Raw genomic sequence first — 14,227 nt, 5'->3', positions numbered from 1 at the left:
TATGTGATCCTGTCAAATGTCATTTAAATCAGAATCCAGACAAAAAGATAAAAAAATTTACATTAAGCCTACATCATTAATACAGATTCTGAGACAACTGGAGTACATGCTACAGTTTTCTATGGTTGGGCGTTCAGTTTTGTGGTCTCAGATTGGGGTATTTTATCATATAATTGGCATCACAAGACAAAAGTTGGTTAGGCCTCCTCAGTATAGTATCAGCAATAAATGTATCAGACAGTCCTTCACTAAATTACCTTATAACTTCCTTTTATCATCTTCCTACAATCTCTTTTCTCTGCTAGATTACAGCACTTCATTTCGAGATTGCAGGTAGTGCCTTCTAAATGCCAGTAATTTGGTTCAACGTAATAACAGTCACGTCTGGTGTAGACATCAACATAGATGTAAATTAGCCAACCCTTGACACACCACAATCTACAGCAGCAAATTACAGACCACTACAAAGAATAAGAAAGGCACACATATCAAACACACAGGCCCTGCTCACACCTTACACTAAAATGACTCAATCATTGGACACAAGTGCAAACACACCCAGAACGTGCTGAAGAGACACTGAGGTGGGATTACTCAGGCCACATTTGAAGGTGAGGTGAAGAACAGTCTAGACAATTATGTAGAGCTTATAACGTGATGCAGCTCCCAAACACAGTTGATTTGTGTGCTATGGGCCTAGCCTACTTTTGCGCTACATTGAGAAGCTTAAAAATGATGGTGTTTACTGACTGTTTTGACCCTTGACCTAGCTTTAAAAGGAGGGCCATGAGACCTCCACTAGCACTATATGACAGAGGAATCTGGTGCAGAGACGGCAAGGCGTCAGACCTGACACATCACACCCAGCCTGGAGGGTTCAGTGCATAGAGGAAGGAGGAAAGGAAGGAGGAAAAAGTAAGATTACTAACCTTTGTGGGAAAGGACATAGTGTTACATTAACCTACATATCTTTGTGGTCTTTCCAGCCCAGAGCAGCACTAAAATCAAACCTGGTCTTTCACTAGTGACAAAGACCAGCACAGACTGGGATGTCCCTAATTTGTGTATTTCACTCTTCACCACTTTACTTAAGTAAACCATCAAACTCACCACCCACAACAGCCAGCATGAACAGCTATGCATACTGCATGTTTCTTCATCTTGATTTTGCAGAACCTATAGTGCTACAGCCAGACTGGAAAAGAGGACCATAATGCATCAAACTTACCTATGCTACACTGGCACCTTGTCAGCCTCAGAAACAATTTTATGACACTTTTTCTATGTATATTCCTCTTTTCTTCTAATGTAATCTATAGCCAGGGCCCCTTTTTATTGCTATGCTTCTGTGTTCCCCACCTGTCCACCAGGCACATTAAATCCTTAAAGCATGTAGTGTTAGCTAGCTCTTGATCGAAAAAGAGCGCTCAAGCACATGAATGCATCTATTGTAAATTTACTTAATATGCTTATTTTGTGTCACACACACAGAGAAACACACTCACTAACCAACCCAATAGACCAGACGTGCTTACCGATGGGCCTGCTTCTCCTTTCTGTCCTATAGGTCCAGCCAGCAGGGAGAATTGAGTAGGTGGCACCTCCCAGCTCTGGAAGCCATCAGTAGCAGGTGGTGTTACTGGGTTGTACGAAGGTCTGGTTGGTTGCAGGGTGACTGTAGCCTTGGTGGTTTTGGTTTGCTTCGTTGGTTTGATGACCTGTTTGGAGACTGGCTTGGAGGTTTTAGCAGTTGTAGTTTTGGAGATTGTTGATTTTGAGGGGTTAACTTTGTATATCGATGGTTTAGAAGGGACAACTTTGACAGAATTTGTTTTGGGTTTGGACGGAGTGGCTTTGGATGGCGTAACTTTAGGCTTGGGAGATGTTTTCTTGGCCGTGGTGGGTTGTGGTTTCTTTGGGACTGCACCTTGTTCTGATAAGGCAGAGTCAGGCTTGGTCTTGGAGGGTTTGGTGCTAGTAGTGGCTGGAAAAGTAGGTTTCTTCTTCTTGTCTGTTCCTGCAATCGTCTTTTTGGAGTTGTTATGAGGAGTGGGCTTTGGGGGGGTTTGTTTGGAGGGTTTCTGATTTGAAGCTTTAGAGGTGGTGGGTCTTGGGTTTGGTGGTTTTGTCGGGGGTGCTCTTGTCCCAAGTGGTGCTGTAACACTTTCAGTCCTGGCCTTTGGAGGCGGGGAGGCCATACCAAGTTGGACTGTGACTGGCATCACAGTTCCCAGAAGGGTTGTAGAAATTGTCCCAGGGCTGGGCTTTATTGTTTGGGTGGGGGCCACATATCTGACAGCCGAGGCAGCAGCGGCAACACTCCTGGCAAGGCTCAGCCCCGTGGTCTTCCTGGGCGTTTCCGGGCCACCACGTTTAGGGGTAGCAGCGGTAGCTGTGATGTTTGTTTCTCGTTGTAGGATAGGCAACAAGGGAGGAAGGTTAGGCCTGTATGTGTCAGCTTCCCTGCACTGTTTCTTAATGTACCTGCAGTAGTTGTGAGCGGCTTGTGCAGAAGGGACCAGGTCAAACTGGCAGATGGCTCCTTCAAAGTGTGCTGAGGCTTGCTGCTGGCTTGTCCGCCCCAGCAGGAAAGAGCCCTGGAGCTCTGGAGCCAGTCCCTCCTCACTGTCCCACCCAAAGTCTGCATGAACACTCTGCTCTCCGCAGGAGGCATATAGAGTCACTCTCTGTCCATTAATTCCCACCGCCAGCTGGTGCCACTGACCATCATGGGGCTCATAGGGGAGTGCCACTGAGGTGTTTGGTCCCGTGTGAAGGACCAGATTGCCCGGTGCCAGCTGCAGACCGAGAAGGAGCTTCTTGCGGCCTGAGAGCAGGGTGAAGAGGAAAGCACTGTTGACACGGTGTGAGCGCACACTCAGGACCAGTGCCAGGTTCGGCCAGATGGCCGCTGGGAAGAGTGAGCGCAATGGAGTTTCAATGTGCGCCCGCTGGTTGAGGATGATCCCCGATCTGAATGGAATGACCCCTGCTGGCACCGAGCGTGACGGTTTCTCTCCCTTGAGCCCCAACTTTTGAATGATGTCCACATCTGGATAAAAGGGAGAGCAGTGTTAGAGGTGCAAATAATGATAACTTTTTTCATAAAGGTTACACACACACAAAGCCTATAATTATGTACTCTCTTTAGTACCTGGAGTATACTGTATTTTACAATTCATTTAAAGTTTGAGGACTTTACATTATCCTTCTGGTCGCAGCTGTTTGGTTGATCCTTAATCATTCTTTTCATACTTCATTATAAGTCTGTTTTATTTAAAAAATTAAAAAAATCACACAAGGGAAACCGCAGGCCAATTGGCAGGACACAGGAGAGTAATGAGTTTCCCACTGAGCATCTGGACTAATAAGAAACCTTTGCTATTGTATGTGCCCAAACTGTGTTGTCCCTAAACACAACACTCATCACACTTCAGTGAAATCCTCCATTCTAACTAGGAGTGAAACACAGGGGAAAATGGGCAGAGTACTAGCCTCAGTTTTATTGATATAGTAACACTCAGAAACAGGACCACTTAAGCAGCAACAACAACACACACACACACACACACACACACACACACACACACACACACACACACACACACACACACACACACACACACACACACACACACACACAGGCACACACAAACAGCAGATTAGGATGAGAGCAATCATGCTAAGATTAACCGTTAAACATCTTTTTTTAATTATTAAAATTATTAATAGGACATTCTGGACTCATTGTGAGAATGTTCTCTTCCTGAAACAAGTGAGGCTCATCAAAAATATTTTAGCTTTCTTTGGCAGTGGAAACTGTTGGATTGACTATAATGGCAAATGAGCCAATTTTCAAATAACTTTCAGTTAACAAAATAAAAGCAATCAAATTTTTTGCTGTCACATATGACAGACATAGCAGCATCACATACATCATATGTAGACTGGTCTTTGAGCCAACAGAGAACAGCAGGTCACAAAGTAATGGAGCTCAAACACTGCAGGATGACCAGATGGGGAAAAAAAGTACAAAAATAAAAAAAATCCAAAGAATAATAAACTCACTGGGTTTTAAGGCCACCACGATGTCTAGTGCAACTTTAAGCCAAAACAAATGACTATGTATAGGTCCACAAAGACATTAAACTAGGCTGATGATAGGGGAGTGGAGCGACCTAGGTTGGTTGCTATGAGTGGGTAGATGCTGCACAGAGGGGCTGTGGTGGCCTCTGTTTCAAATGTCAGTGGTTTGCAGCCTCACGCTTCTCTCAAATATGGAAAGTTCTGGCATTGTTTTAAACATATGACAATATTACTCTTGTGAAGCATAAAATAGCTTTAAACATGCCCACAACAGATGTCCTCAGATTATAGCATGTTTATTGATACAGGCCTGTAGAATCTTAAAGGAATTGCTCGCCCAAAATTGTAAGCCTAATGTGGCCATATTTTAACAGCTCCAAAGGGTAGCAAAAAAATCATTTAAGGTTTCAAAGCCAGACCAAAGCACTGTGGTCCCAAATGTAGGGACCTCACCTTATTTTCCTTCCTGTCTGTCATGTTGTGCTATTTGAGGGGGCTAAATAAACTTTAAATATATATTTGTTTTTTTACATGAAGCCAAAAAATAATATGGGGTTAATTAAATGAAATATGAACATGAGAACTCTGACTTTCACTTAAAACATACAAAGTAGTGAGTGATAATCAAGTTAGATAGATCCATCAAAATCGCCCAGAGACAGAGAAAGAGAGAAAAAATAATGCAGGAAATGTATTCATTACTTCACCATATTCGTTTTAGGGACTCCATTGCCAATAACTGACCACTAAACCCCTGTGGTCATGTGTGGCATGGAGCGAGACCTTGTTGTTGGTGTTCACCCTGTGCTGATGGAAACATGACGGCTGATAGAGGTAATTTTGAGGGGAGCTCAGTCAAGGCCAAAGCAGCCAGTACCAGGAACCCACAATCGGGCTAAAGGACCTAATCCTCTCTTTGTAACTGGCCAGCGCAATCCACTACAGGAGAACGAAAGACTAAGCTAACAATATGTGTGTGAAATTTTGAGGAACAAGGGACAGAGTTCAGGTTCTTGCATCACTGATATCAAGGCATGGCATTTTTGTTTTAAGGCTCTAGGGGATTCATGAGCGAAAGGACATCGGCATCATCAGAAAACCCCCCCTCTTCCCAGCTTCTCTCTGCCCTTCTCATCAATAGAGCCAGTTTGGAAATTCAGAACATGGCCACAATAACCGCAAGTTAGTATAGCATCACCCTGCCTGGAGGCAGAATACAGTTTCCAGCCTCTCTGCCAACTTTGACTTTCTATTCAGCATTTCAGTCTCAGGGGTCCCATTCTCTATATGACCTGTGATCTCAGACCCAGGCCCCTCAACATCTTTATTGTCTCTGGGCTCACTCTGACCTGTGGTTACTGGGCCTTGCCTAATGGGGACATGTGTATAGAAGCCCTGCTTGTGAAAAGACTATGTTGATGACATGACAGAAAGTAGGAAAGATGAGGGGCTAGGCAGATGGGATGTCCTAGTAGTTGCTGTACTGGTAAGCCATGGAGAGAAAGGACTTCAATGAGATGCTTGTCTTTCTATAATACAAGGCTTGCTTCATTAGACCACTGACAAGGGGCTCAGACTTTGGAAATATATAATTGCACGGAAAGTTTTAAAAAAAGTTGAGGGGGTATTTGATCCCTTGTAGTCGTGGTAGTGATCAAGGAATTAGACCTGAGGGAGGAAGCTGCTCAGAACTGAAATGTTTTTTGCAGAAAGAGTTCTCTTCACACATTTAATGTCAAACAAAAACATTGAAATAATCTGTCTAGTCGGGAATTAGTGAGTGCTATTGATGCACACCAGGAACACATTTTGAATCTGATTTCATGTGTTTCATTGTACTCAATCACATCATTTTTTTGCACAGTGAAAAGTGAGGCAAATGCAGATATGCCTCTTCTATATAGCCAGTTCTTAATGGCCTTGCCATGTATTAGGCTGTAAGATTTTCCCTTGCCTCAATACATTAGGGCTTTGTAAAATAGCCAGAGGAAACAAGACCTTCATAGGATATAGTGTATCCACAGTGAATTCAGTGTGGTCTCTTCAGCAGCAAAGGACAACAGGACTTGGCAGTATGGCAGGGGGGTGCATTACATTTATCTGGTCTGTACATAGACTCCTGTCTCCAAACTTCTTTATTTCAGTACCACTTGCACTATTACTGGGATATGCATCAACCATGTGGTTTTAGATTTACAGTACAGCATACTGTATGGATGTGAACACACACAAAGAGACAGACTTGTGTTTAACACATGGCTCGAGTTCATAGCCTTGATCTGTGCCAAGTCACTCAAGTAGGACAGAGAGAAAGTCCAAGGCTCTTCAGTCTGTAATGTTATCCCTTGTAGAGGATGAAGTCACTGATTCATTCGGACACATTCAAAAGATCTCTCTTTGGCTGGCCCACGCAGGTCTACAGTGAGCCATTTATATTATCATCCACACATCACATGAATTCCCACAATATTAAATTTGAAATCATAATTTGAATAAGATACAAAACATGGCAAAATATTGTTTCTTTACATTTTTCTTCTTTTTTTTAAGAGCCCTTTTATGGTATGCAACTCATCCACTAGGCCTTTATTTGACAGTTGACAGTGTAGAGAGACACAAAACAAGGTGAGAGAGAGTTACTGTATACCATGCAGCAGAGGTCCACAGCTGGATTTCGAGCACAGCAGGGACAACTCTGCAACAGTGATGTCGCTCATAGACAGTGTTGCCAGATTGGACTGACGCCAAGTAGCCCAATCAGGGACTAAAACCAGCTACAGTATATTGTCATAGCACTTTTTTTTTTTTTTACATTTACGAAAGAGATTTGTTTTTTCAAATATAAAAGTCATCACTTAAAAGAAAAGATGTAAGCTTTTACAAGGCTTTTATCACAGAGCTGTGAGGTTAAATTGAAAAAAAGGTTTCAGCCTTGTTGTAATGATCTGAGATGACATTTGTTTTCATTAGTTTTCAGTGACTGCGTGTCGGGCCTATTGAACTTCCTGTCAGTCTCAATCATGATAATTGGAGGAGAGAAAAGGCCGATTCACTGGACTGTATCAATACATTTTCATCAGGGGAAACCTCCGAATGGTACACACAGTAGCTGAAATGATCATAAGCCGCCCAAATCATTTTTACCTGCCCAGTCATATAACAACTAGCCTAATCGGGTGGAAAATCTGGCAACTGTCAGTGGAGATTAAAAGGCATTATTCATTATAATTTAACCTGCCCTTCACCTTTTTCACCAAACCTACAATAAAAAAAATGTTGTTGCTAATTTACACATCCAGCAGTTACGGAGCAACAATATCATTCATTTAGAGTCATGTTTCTGTCTACCTGATGGATGTAAGTCCAACATTCACTCTCTTTCAGCTCTTTTATTGGTCTCCAACAACTCCCGAGGGAAATATCTGTCTCTTTAGCAGCTAAATGCTCCACTATGTTCACCGACAGCTGCTGAGTCCGAAAACAAAACAATGAGAGCGGTGAGAGTGAACCAAAACAGTTAAGTTGCAGAGCTAGACAATGAGCTGAAACGTTGAGGGAAGATCCGGGTGATCATTTCCTGTAGGTTCATCACTAATAGCGACTCCTTAAAATTTTTCATTTGATGCACTGTAAATATAAAAATGAAGTTGTTATCTTGTGTCATGTTTACTGTATGCTGTAAATCAGAGAAGTGAGACAGGAGAAGTGTTTTGAGACCATCATTTCTCTGAAACGTTCAGCTCTGAATCTACGATCTGATCACTCCTTGCTCACTCAGCTTACTCAAGACTTGTCGTCATGCCAACAGTTGGCCCAATTTTCATGGCAATGTGTTTACATGTTTGGGCAATGACCAAATAGTCATAGAAAAGACTCCAAAATCCCCCCAGTGCTCAAATAACTTTTACAGCTTTTCCACTGGTACATTTTCGGGGAGAGGAAAGAGGTGAGAAAGTGAAGTGAAATGGAGGTGACATTAAGTCACGTCTTACCTTCAGAGTGTACTTGTGTAAGTCCCAGGTAACAAGTACAATATAATACGGTACAGAGCAATAGGGCTCTCCTGGGGGAAGAGAAGAGAAGATGTTAGAAAGAGGCAGAAGTCACACATTACTGAAACATACAATTGTTTAACTTTTAAAATATTTTGGTGATATTTTCTAATAAGGAACTCTTTATAAATAATAAATCAAATCATAACGAATGCTTTACTTACAAGTCATTCATAAGAGAAAATTTGGTTTGCAAGATTGTTAAAAAAGTGTTTGTCCTTTCTACAGTCGTAAATGTTAGTAAGCCATGAATAAAGGTCCCTGGGTTTCTCACTCGCTAATAACCCATACATTCAGTAGGTATAGTTGTTAATAAGGCATTAATTAAGGGTTTTAATGATTGAGTCTGCAGTTGTAAGTGTTAATAAATTGTCTACAGATAGATTGCATGTGTTTTAATAGATTACAAAATCATGAAATAGATAGAGATTACAAAACTGGTATCATGAAAGGATGTAATAATAATGTGTAATCAATTTTAACATCACACCAAAACACAGACTCAAACAAAACCATATGTTTTGCATTTAAGCTACTGAACAACTAACAAATGGGAACTGGATTCTGCAAAAGCACTTACAACTCAGAGCAAAGAAGAGCACACACACACAGACACACACACACAGACACACAGACACACACACACACACCTTGAAGTTACGATTTGCTATAGTAGACTTATCCTACTCTCCTCCCAAAACCAAACCAAGATGTGTACTGTACGTATAGCCACACACACGCATGGAAAACAAAAACAAAGCGGTCCCTTTCAACACGCTCACCTCATCCAGGTGAGCAGCAGAGCTGAGGAGACTGATTGGAAAGTGGACTGAGAGCTCAGCGGGGGACTGAGATCTGGTGACAGGCAGGGGAGCCACTGTTTACCGCTGGAGGTCATCCAGACACACATGGTCACCCACACACACATATTGGAGGAGGAAATGTCTATAGCAGCTGTGGCTCGAGGGCCAGAGTGGAGCAGGCAGTCAGGGGCGTGGGCCAACAGCTCCAAATACATAAAATGTGGGAAAGACTAGTAACTGTAAGTAACTGTTGCATCAACATAATTACCTGCACTAACCCAGACTAAGAGCTTTTTAGAAATATTTCTGCAAACAACCCCTACACCAACCAGTAGCTGCTTACCCTACTGTTCTGACTGATTATAATCATGGTGTGTACATATCCAAGTGTATGTGTGTGATGGTGTGTGTTTGTGGTGTCTATGTCTGCCTCTCTCCCAGTTCCTTGTTGCTAATAAAGCTTTATCACAATAAACTCCACACACAGCTGGCTGTGATTACTCAGGATGCTTAGTGTGTGTGTGTGTGTGTGTGTGTGTGTGTGTGTGTGTGTGTGTGTGTGTGTGTGTGTGTGTGTGTGTGTGTGTGTGTGTGCGAGAGTGAGAGTGAGTGTGTATCTCCAGGACTTCCAGCTGGTTACAGTCTCATTCAGTGTCTTATCAGCTGAGGAGAGATCAGCTTTCTGAAAATGAGTCATGAATGCTGAGATTTTTACTGCAGCAAAAACGACTCTCATTCTGTTTACATCTATGCAAACTGGACCAAGTTTCCTGGGAAACTGCGCTGTTTTCTTTGGCTTTTCATATTAAAAGCTCTCAGTAGCTTGTTTAGATTTTCATTAGCGTGCTTTTTAAAGTGTACGTGACAGGTTGGGATTTTTCTTCTGTGGAGCAGTTAAAGGCGGTTGCACTGAGGTGGATTTTTGCACAGTGGACATTTAAATCAGCAAGGCTGACATCTGTAAACTGACCCTGTCTGGTGTGGTTTTCATACTGCAACAGTGAGCTATGACATGACTCCCTGAGGGAATTCTAAGCTGAGTGGACAAAATACAGGCCAGATGAGCAATACCTCCTCCTAAGTCATCCACTAAAGCAGACATTGTAACCTATATATTGTGCTGTGAGCCACTGAACTCACATTTCAAAGACAGAAGGGTGAAGAACACTGCTCTGTAGTGCTGATAACATCTTTCTCTACTCATTTAACTTATTAACTTAACTGTGATTAGCACACACATCTCCTTTGCTGTCAAAAAGCCAAGTCGTTTAATGGAAAAACTAAATGTGGATACACTGATGAAGAGAGTATCTGGATGTTGAGTTGAAATGTTTGCAAATGTGCCTGAGTGGCAAAGAAATTCAGTCATCAAGATATCTGGTGCCACATTGAACAATCTGCAGCAATAATCTACGGATTAATACTGCATATATTTCCTCAAAGCCAGTGTTCTCTTTCCGGTCTGTATTTTCTGGCATCAATTGTCTTTATCTTCAAAAACTACCATCACCCCCTCCCCACACACTCAAACAGCAGTCCATCTGTAGGCCAGTGACCAGTCAAAGATTGAGGACACACTGAGAAGCCACTATAGTTTCCGTTATTTTTCACAAGTTTGGACTACTCAATGATTGCCTGAAAGGATTTCCCAAAGGCATCCTGCCCACACACACACACACACACACACACACACACACACACACACACACACACACACAACACACACACACACACACACACACACACACACACAGTAAAAGTGACTAATTCAGAAATTATCTGAGTTGCTATTTATATTACAAATATTAAACTACACAGTTGTTTTTTCAGTTTGAAATATTGTCAAAATATACCAAATCATTGCCAAAGAATAATTGCCTGCGAAAAGCCAGAAAAGAGAGACACAAAGGGCGACACCATGTGGACACGACTGATGTTCCGTGCAGCTGACACCTCGCAGGTAGACTCCTAAATTTATCGCAATGCATGCACAACTTATATAAATAATGTAGTTGTAGTACAACTGTTTTCTGAGGATGCGAACCTCTTATTTTTCTTAATGAATGACAGTTTCTGCAAAACGCCCAGTCAGGTGTGATAAATGAAGCTGATAGATACCATTTAGACTTGTTGTCATGAGAAACTAACGGAACTGTGGGTCAAATCTCCGGACTTTTCTACTCCCCAGACAACTGCATCCATACTATCTCGCCACTGATTCATTCACTAAACCAGATCTTCACTGCGCAATTAAACCAAATATCAATTTTAAGATAAGACTGAATCAAGCATTTATTAATTAATGAATGCATAAATGAATGCATTGGTGACTTTTTGTGCAACAGCTGGCTGGTGCATGCACTTCCCTAAATAAACGTCAACAGTGTAGCCAAGGGAAGACCAAACATTTCGGTCCATATATTACGATAGCTTGTCTGTGTAAACACATGCATAAAACATCTGCATTTTATGTCTCATAGTAGTAAAACCAATGTCAGTTGCAGATGTTCAGCTGGTGTCACAGTTTTACCTAAAATCATTTTCTTAAAAAAAAAAACTTTTAACTGCCCTGCATGCGTAAATGTGTCTGTGAGCTCTGAATGCGTAAAAGGGAAACATGGAAAGCATCTATCAAACGCTCCAGTGGATGCTGATGAACTTCTCCTGAAACTTTATAAGTCTGAATAATTGCATGTTTTGCTTGTTCTATCAGATGAATCAGTTTAGTAAACACTATGGCAAAGATCTTGCACGCACCCGTTTTATATTTGCCAGACAAAAGATTCAAACACTTGAAATAATTATATTTCGTTGAGCAATTACAATCTGTCTTGCACAAAAGTAAACAGACAAGAATGGTAATATTAAATCTGAATAATTATGCTTGGTCTATTTGATCGATTTATTAAAAATAGAAGAAAAAAAAAATAGGGGAAACAAACATTTGGACAAATTGACTTATTTTGGCAAAGTTATGGTAGGCCTACATGTCAAACAAATGACAACCATGGTCCAAACAGACCCCATTCAGAGCCTCAGTAGTCCCCACTGGACGCCACTCCTGCATAGTGAGCTGGAACACAGCCAGCCGGCACATCACAGGTAAGCTACGCACATGGAGGCATGCAGTTCCTTAAATTGTAAGTCAGTCCCCGCCAGTGATCGGACTCACCTCAGCTCTTTCCAACACCCTCTGATCGGACACAAAGACACAAATATTAAAAATATATTATACTTACTTTGTGTCTAGATGAGAGGTTCTGCAATCTCTCCTTCGGGTGCCTAAATTCATTTGTATTCATTTGTCCTGGCAGTCAAAAACCTGACCGTTAATCACAGCGTGACTCCTTTGCAAGGGGGCAGAAGACACCGGTCGCCGTTTTACACATTTGACAAGCTTCAGATGAAGTTCCAGAGGAAAAAACTCATGTTGATTCGCCTGTCAAGCCCGACATAAATTCCTTCTGGCAGGCTGGTTTGACAGAGAGTTTTCCTGTGCGATTGTCTGTCGATATTCCCCTGTGTTTCATTCATTTATGCCGATCCAGATTGAGGGACGCGCAGCCGGAGAGAAAGCTGGGTTCTTTTGGAGGGATGTTACGGAGTCAGGAGCGTTGGACTCATTCCTTTCCTTTTTAAATAGGCTTTCTGTGGGTAAAACGATGGCAAATGCACCGCACGGCCAGGTGTCAAGTTACAAACCCAGCGGTTGCATCGAGCAACTACACGCCTTCTCCAGGGGGTGGCCACATGGATTTTATCCAAATCCCCATGCATGCACCGGTAAACCATATGAATGAACCACGGTAACACAAGGTGGGCAGCGCTTCACAGACTGCCACTGCCTAACAGGAACGCTTACAGCTCCTCCAGAGACTCTCCTTAAAGTATCCACCTTTATCCTCAACGTGTGGTATTCATTTGGGTGATTGCAAATCCTCTATGATGGCCTTGAGTCGTTAGAGCCACTTCTTTTCAAGAGAGACATTACCAGCAAAGGATAACTTTATGGGTGAGGCTATTTGCACCCCTGGTACAATTAGCAGTGTATGCTATTTGTACCCTGGTGCAATTAGAAATGAAAACTATTCATACCCCGCCGGTGCACACAGCAATGTGTTCTATTAATACCCCGTCTGGTACAAATATCAATGTATTCTATTTGCACCCCTGTGCATTTTTATGTAACTTGGCATATAGTTACACACAGTTATCCATACTACTCATGTATTACACCTTTTTGGAATATTATCGCCCTGACATTCTTATCCTAACCATAATCAATCCCACTCCTGTTGCCTAAACCTAACCAAGCCAACCAGAGCAGGCATATTCATGAGTCTTCCCCTAACACCCTGCAAAAAAAATTCGCGTTCGCGGGCCCTGACTTGCGCAATTGCATGCAAATTATCCAATCCAAAATTAAAAAAATAAGATCACCTCACAGAGGAATCGAACTCCAAACTCCCATAACTAAGGTAAACATATTAACCACTCATCTAGCAATTCTTACAGAATATTGTATAACTGTTTACCACTTGGTTTCTTCAAGCCTCGGTTGCTAGGTAACGGTACCGTATACAAAAAATAGGTACTAGCTAACAAACTAACGGTTGTATGCTTTCACTGAAGACAGAAAGCGCAACTGTAGTATCCATTTTCCGCTAGAAATTCAATTGTTATAAACTTTAGAGACAAAACTTTGCCAGTTTCTGCGGTCATGGAAGATGAACGTCCGCCATGATTTCGGTGCACGCGAGCAACGTGTTTTTGTTGTTACGTCACAGGGTGAGAATAGCTCAGCTGTGTGGCCGAGGCTATTCGTACCGGGGGTGCAAATAGACACTCCGTAACTTTATTTATTCACTGCAAACTTGGCAAGTGTGTCTCATCTCCCCTTGGAATATGGGAATATGAGTAACCCGCTGCAAAGCACACTCACAATGATGTTTAAGATCTTGATCATTTACTGGAAAGATCTCTCTTATTTTGTCACACGCACGCACGCGCGCGTACACACACACACACACACACACACACACACACATTGTCACAATGTGGTTTGAACACTGCAAAATCTAGGCCTGTTCATGCAGATATTTTGCAACGTTTCAGCTCCCATTACTTTAGGAGGGGTCATGGTCTGCTGCGGGATGAGGGCTACCAAAGACCTGCACAGCCCCAAGAGTCGGTAATTACCACCTGACATCATCTGTTTGAGATGACTCATGAACAGGTAAGCTTAACAAGATGTTCCCCAAATTAATGTGGAAAAAAGAGGAGTTA

At 42.2% G+C, this 14,227-nt stretch overlaps 1 protein-coding gene across 1 annotated transcript in view; it reads right to left on the bottom strand.

Annotated features, from left to right (window-relative positions):
• The window catches only part of col27a1a (collagen, type XXVII, alpha 1a), a 73,253-nt gene extending 60,638 nt beyond the window's left edge, over nt 1–12,615 (bottom strand). Inside the window, exons 1-3 of the mRNA XM_039780387.1 lie at nt 12,181–12,615; nt 8,079–8,149; nt 1,536–3,052 (exon numbers count right to left, since the gene is read on the bottom strand). Coding sequence (XP_039636321.1) covers nt 1,536–3,052; nt 8,079–8,149; nt 12,181–12,233 — 1,641 coding nt within the window. The 5' untranslated portion in view covers nt 12,234–12,615. The remainder of the gene's footprint in view (nt 1–1,535; nt 3,053–8,078; nt 8,150–12,180) is intronic.
• Between the last annotated feature and the right edge of the window lie 1,612 nt (nt 12,616–14,227).

Source organism: Perca fluviatilis, chromosome 17 (assembly GCF_010015445.1).
Source record: "Perca fluviatilis chromosome 17, GENO_Pfluv_1.0, whole genome shotgun sequence".
Classification (NCBI taxonomy): domain Eukaryota; kingdom Metazoa; phylum Chordata; class Actinopteri; order Perciformes; family Percidae; genus Perca; species Perca fluviatilis.
Note: the sequence above shows the minus strand (reverse complement) of the source record. Positions and strands in the feature narration are given on the sequence as shown.